Genomic DNA, 6,496 nt, shown 5'->3' with positions numbered 1-6,496 from the left:
ATGTGGGATCCTCCCAGACCGGGGCACGAACCCGTGTCCCCTGCATCGGCAGGCGGACTCTCAACCACTGCGACACCAGGGAAGCCCCCTTTTAGGTTTTTAAAGAATTTTTTTTTTACTTTTTTTTCTTTTTTTTACAGTAGGTTCTTGTTGGTTATCTATTTTAAATATAGCAGTGTGTACATGTCAGTCCCAAACTCCCAATCCCAAGAATTGAGATACATGCATTTACAGGTACATAAATTAAAATACTGAGAAATAATTCTTTTCTGTTTACTTGGATATTTGAATACTTATGTTTCCTGATGCTTGTCTTTCCTTCCTGCAGAACCGGTGTTGCGTCTGGTGTCATTTCTTTTAAGCCCAAAGAACTTCCTATAGCATTTCTTACGGTGCATATCTGGTCAGGATGGATTCTCCCAGCTTTGTCTGAAAATACCTCTATCTTACTCTCATTTTTGAAGGGTGTTTTTGTTGGAGATAAAATACTAGGTTCACAGGGTTTTCTTTCACTACTTGAAGGGTTTTCGTTCCGTTGTATGTTGCTGTCCATTGTTTCCTGTGAAAAGTCACATCATTTGTCCTGTTGTTACTGTGAATTAAGGTGTAGTCTCTCTGCGCCTGTCCTGCTGGGGGTTTCTGGGTAACGGAGCCTGTGAACTGGTGTCTTACATTAGACAGTTTTCACCACTCTCCACTCAGTGTTTCTTCTGCCCCGTCTCCTGTCTCTTCTCCTGTGACTTGAGTTACACTCATGTTAGTATGTTTTATAGTTTGGCTTAGATCTCAGACACTGTGTGCTGTGTTTTTTAAATTATTATTTTATTATTATTATTATTATTATTCTCCTTTTGTCCTGTTTCAGTTAGGACTTTTTTATTGGCCTTGTTTTCAGACACATTGGACTTTTCCTTGGCCGTGCCAGTCTGTTAAGCTTGTTTAAGTCATTCTTCATTTCCTCTCGCCCAGATTTTCATTTCTAGCATTTCCTTTCAGTTCTTTTTCGTAGTTTCTACTTCTCGGATGAAGTTTTCCTTCCCTTCACATCTGTTTTCCATCTTTTCTTCTAGATCTTTTAGCACATTTACTACATTTATCTTAACGTCTCCCTCTGATGGATCCGACGTCCGGGTCCTCTTCCGTGGAATTTTCTCTCTCATGAGTGCGGGTCATATTTACTCACTTCTTTGTGTTTCTTGTAATTTTTTGTGTGCTGGGAAGTTTGTTTTAAAGGAACTGTAGAGACTGACCTGAAGAATATTTGCCTCCGGATGTGGTCATGCCCACCCCCATCCTGCCCGCTGCTTGCCCTGGGGGCTCCATCAGTGTAATGAGTGGAGCTGGGTTAAATCCAGGTCCCCATGCCCAGTTCCACAGCGGGAGTGAGCAGAGCTGTCATCAGCGGGGCTTGGGGTCGGTGCCCTTGAAGGATTTGCAGACATCCTTGTGCTTCCCAGCTGAGCCTCCAGCTCTCCGCCCACGGAGCATCTGTGCCCTCCAGGCCCAACTCCTGCTGTCTGGTGTCTCCCACATCCTGCAGCCCTCACCCCCTGTGGAAGATTGCCCCTCCTCCTGCCACTGAACTGCTGGTCTCTTCATTTAGGTTTCTCTGCACCTGAGCTTTCTGATGGGTTTCTAAACATAGCAAGGATTGTGTAGCTCATCTGGCAGGTTTTGTGGTTGGGATGAGAGCTGTGAGGTCTCCTTCATGTCCAAACTGGAAGAGGAAGCCTGCTCCTGTGTGATTTTGTGTTTGTTTTTTTTAATACATTTATTTTATTTATTTATTTTTGGCTGCATTGGGTCTTCGCTGCTGCACGCAGGCTTCCTCTAGTTGCAGCGAGTGGGGGCTACTCTTCGTTTTGGTGGTGGGCTTCTCACTGCGGTGGCTTCTCCTGTTGTGGAGCACGGGCTCTAGGCGCGTGGGCTTCAGTAATTGTGGCTTGCGGGCTCAGTAGTTGTGGCTCGCGGGCTCTAGGGCACAGGCTCAGTAGTTGTGATTCATGGGCTTAGCTGCTCCGCGGCATGTGGGATCTTCCCGGACCAGGGCTCGAACCCGTGTCCCCTGCATTGGCAGGCGGGTTCTTAACCACTGTGCCACTAGGGAGGCCCTGCTTTTGTTCTACTACTTACAGAGGAGACTTTTTTTTTTTTTTTTTTTGACTGCGTTGGATCTTCCTTGCTGTGGGCGGGCTTTCTCTAGTTGCTGCAAGTGGGGGCTACTCTTTGTTGTGGTGCATGGGCTTCTCATTGTGGTGGCTTCTCTTGTTGTGGAGCATGAGCTCTAGGCACGTGGGCTTCGGTAGTTGTGGCTTGTAGGCTCTAGAGCGCAGGCTCAGTAGCTGTGGCACGTGGGCTTAGTTGCTCCGCAGCATATGGGATCTTCCTGGACCAGGGATCGAACCTGTGTTCCCTGCATTGGCAGGTGGTTTCCCAACCACTGCGCCACCAGGGAAGTCCCAGAGGAGACTTATTTTTAGCTCAGTTATTTAACTAAGTAATTGCCTAAACTCTTGATGATTTGGTTGTTTCCCTTCTTTTTTTTTTTTTAATTAGTAAAGCAGAACGAAAATGGACTTTTTTGATGAGTTAACATAATTTAGGAGGGAGTGGTGATCACCTTTGACTGGTTTTACTGCAGTAGATCCACAAAAGACTATACGTTGGAACTGACATGCAAGTAATTGTAATTATGTACTCATAGCTTTATAGACTGTGGTGTGAAGTAAGTGCTACCCATGCCAAAACAGTTTCTATGACAATAAAATAGGTCTTAATGACACAAAAATCGAAAATTATGTTAATGTAAGAACAGTTTCAAGGCCACCTTATTTGGGGAGGAGTGAAGAGTTCAGCTTATTTGGGGAGGAATGAAGAATACCAATAACAGGGTTATTTGGTATTTTTTACTTGTCTGCTCTTCTTTGAGAAGAACCTCATCTGCTTTTAAAAAACATCAAGTATTCATTATACCATTGAAAAGAAAGTTTTATTTAGGCGACTGATTTATATCACCAGTTTTCTTGTATCAGATGCAGTGTTTAGACACCTGTTCTGCAGAGTCACTTTGTAGCTCCCTCAGATAAAGTTAAATCTAGAAAGTAGATCGATTTCTGATTTTTCTTGCTTTTGCTGGAAAAAACATATTCTCAGATTCCAAAGTGTTTGTGAAAAGCTGCACATGGAATGCAAAGCAGAAATGGTGACACCTCTGGTGACGAATCCTGGCCACGTGTGCATCACTGACACCAACCTGTATTTCCAGCCTCTCAATGGGTACCCGGTAAGTAGTCTGTAGGCCAGCGGAGGGCTCCTTTGGTATTCCCGTTTGCATCTTCAGGCTCTCTTTCCTGTGAACTTGACTTGACAGTTAGTGTGTTCTCACATTTTGGGGAGGGTCAGAGTTACCCCCGTCCCCATCCAGCATCTGGTATTTAACGGCTCCCCGTGTAATCCTGATGCACCCTCACCCATGTTTGAGCTCTTCTGACTTACTTTCTCTTACTTCGGGGGAAAAGAAACCCTGCCCCTTCTGATTTTAGTAAAGGGTCATTAGAGGTTTATACCTTTCTACTCAGAAGCACTTCTGCAAGAGAGCAATGAAATATACTAAGGTTAAGAAGAGATGGATGTTTTCTGTGTATTTGCTGATATGTACACCTAAGTTGTATTTCTCGTTCTCCCATAATTGCAAACCAAATCAGTAGATCTGCATCTGTCCCAGAGGAGCAGTGGCCTCTCCAACCAGTGCAGAGCTGCATGTGGCACTGCTGTCACTGGGCAGCTGAAGTTCTGCTGCTGTGATGCTGGAAACATCTCGCACGATGACTTTAGACTCACGAGGCCACACAGTAAAGATGAATTCAGATTTCTGCACTAAAACTTGTAAAGATTGGCAGCTTTATCTAGATACGGACCCTTTTCAGAGTGCTTCATTGAAAGAACAGAAACCCTAATACTCTGCGCGTGCAGTTGGACCGTTTGGCAGGTAGCTTCAAGAACAGGAGTGTTTTCTGCCGTGGAAGAAATTCTCCAGGCTGGTCGGTCATTACACGTCACTGAAACGTGAACACTTTCCTAGGTGAAAGGTGATACTATACCAATTCTGTCCACCAGGTGGTAGGGCACACTCGCCAGGCCCTCCAGTGGACACAGTACATGTTGCTGATGGCATTCTTTGTGGCGTCATCAATTGGCTGGACCAACGCTGTTGCTGTGGCCTCGGTCAATACTTGAGCAACAGTATTTGAGTATAAGCCACAGCTTCAGGGTCCCAGGTCTGGGCTGGGGGCCGTGTCCAGTCTTCAGCCAGCTTCCACGGCCACACACCCTGCGTCTGCAGGCTCTCCCTCCCTCTTACTTGGAGGGAGGAGGGTGGACCTGTCGCCTTTTAGCCAATCTCAGTACCTTTTACGACCTTGTTCATCTCTCACTAGCATTTTAAGGCTCCAGAGAAGCGAGAAAATTTTCCTCCTTATAAAGTTTAGAGGCCCTGCTTTATACTATAGCTGTTTGTGAGCCTTATTACACTGTAGTTTAAGGAGCTAAAAGACAGGATTCTTAAAAAAAAAGCTCTATGTCAGTTCTGAGCAAACCGTAGGTCTATAAAAATTGGAAAATTCCTGAGAGGAGGTCTACACCAGTCCTTTAATATTTCTTACCATTCAGCATCCCTGCAGAAACCTGCAAGCTAGATGCCTGCATTATCATCCTGGGGGGTACCGGCGGTGGGGGTGGGTGGGTAGGGGGACTGGTCCACGGTCACAAAGCTAGTGAAAAGGGCAGACCGGCGTGTAAAGTGAGGCACGCCCTGTTCTCAGAGCTCACTTTCCAGGTGTTCAGGTGTGACCCGTCAGGAAGTTAAGGTGGGGCAGCTGAAGGGCGGCTTCTAATTGTGCCAGAATCTTGACATTTGAGATTGTCTTTCTACTTTTAAAGAAACCCATGGTCCAGATAACACTCCACGACGTCCGCCGCATCTACAAGAGGAGACATGGTCTCATGCCTCTGGTGAGTTCGAGGGGAACATCCCCTCTAGAGGATGACTGTCTTCTCTTCAGTTTGGCCAGTGGTTTACTGGCCTGCACCCACCTCGGGCTCGTCTGAAAGGCGCGGGTGTTTGTGTTGTGAGCAGAGGGGCCGTGAGGCCCGCCGCCCCTTCTTTTGGCTGCGCTGGAAGTTTATCAAGGAGCGACTCTTTCTGTGGGGGGAGGGCTGTTGGTTAAAAGGCTTTGGCTCCAAGAGCAGGGGGGCTCAAGTGCCTTTGAGTTTCTCCCTGCCGAGTTCTCAGGGTCCTCCTGGGCTTGTGTGGGGATGTGGGGATAATGGACGCAGAACCGGTCCAGTTACAGCAGCGAGTTGTCCAAGCAAAGTTTGGAAGCTGCGACAGCAGCTCTCAGTGGGACTGTAGTATCCTCACGGTTAACTTGTATTAATTCAGCCTTCAGGCTTGGTGAGAAGGAGAAATGGATAAAATAACCATTTCAGTCACCTAGGCGGCCCTCCCCGCCATTCTCCTGAATAAGCCCGTGTCCACACTTCTGTGAGTCTCACACGCTTATTGTAGAAACCAGTCACCACGGAAGGTGTGACTCCAAGGGATTTTAGCTTGACATCGATATAAATCTATTTGTTCTCCTTCAAAGATTAACCAGTAAGTTGGTGGCATTACAAGAGCATTGTGGATATTTAAGCATCTCATTTTGGTGTTTTGTATTTATGAAATTTAACTGTTCTCCTGCCTATTTCACTTAAAAGGCAATTCTCCATTTCCAGTGCCAACAGAGGATTAGGGAAACAGATTCTATTAAAAATTTCCTCCTCCTTGGGGTATAGAGATGCAGTCAGAAAAAGAAGAAATTGGCATTGATTAAGTACCTTCTGCCTACTGGGCAATTTATGTACAATATTCGTTTATCAGCGCCATCCCTGTGAGGTAGATGATACCCTACTTTACAAAGGAATTGAGACTCCAGGAGTTCACTCCCTCGGTTCCCTCACTAGTAACACTGGAAGCCTGTATCTGAACCTAGGACAGCGCTGCGCTTTCATCCTTTCTCTGTCTATTCCTGTCCCATCTCGGCTTCACCCTCACAACATTCACACAGCTCATAATTTTCTTAAAATAATTGCATCCAACTAATTAAATGAGTTATTCAATTATCAGTTTAAGTTGACATAATTATGACCATTTGTAAAAGAAAGCTAAACCTTTGTCTCTGAAGAAGATAGGTGGAGACATGGATTAGTCAATTTTGAATTTCAACATAATAAACTCACAGATGCTGTCATCATATAGATCCTCAGGGTCAAAAGGGATTTTGTAAAGTTTAGCTGAGACACATGTCTTGTCCTTATAAATCAAATTTACTGCTGGGGAATATGCATATAAGACCTACAAATAAAAAATGCAGGGGCTTCCCTGGTGGCACAGTGGTTGAGGGTCCGCCTGCCGATGCAGGGGACGCGGATTCGTGCCCCGGTCCGGGAGGATCCC

At 45.7% G+C, this 6,496-nt stretch overlaps 1 protein-coding gene across 1 annotated transcript in view; it reads left to right on the top strand.

Annotated features, from left to right (window-relative positions):
* Positions 1-6,496, top strand: part of NSMAF (neutral sphingomyelinase activation associated factor) — a gene marked incomplete at its 5' end in the record, with an annotated part of 48,361 nt that overhangs the window by 20,836 nt on the left and 21,029 nt on the right. The window contains 2 exons of the mRNA XM_007464055.1: positions 3,154-3,283; positions 4,939-5,010. Coding sequence (XP_007464117.1) covers positions 3,154-3,283; positions 4,939-5,010 — 202 coding nt within the window. The remainder of the gene's footprint in view (positions 1-3,153; positions 3,284-4,938; positions 5,011-6,496) is intronic.

Source organism: Lipotes vexillifer, unplaced genomic scaffold, assembly GCF_000442215.2.
Source record: "Lipotes vexillifer unplaced genomic scaffold, Lipotes_vexillifer_v1.1 scaffold69, whole genome shotgun sequence".
NCBI lineage: Eukaryota > Metazoa > Chordata > Mammalia > Artiodactyla > Lipotidae > Lipotes > Lipotes vexillifer.
The sequence above is the reverse complement of the archived record's forward strand: the minus strand, read 5'-3'. Positions and strand labels throughout refer to the sequence as shown.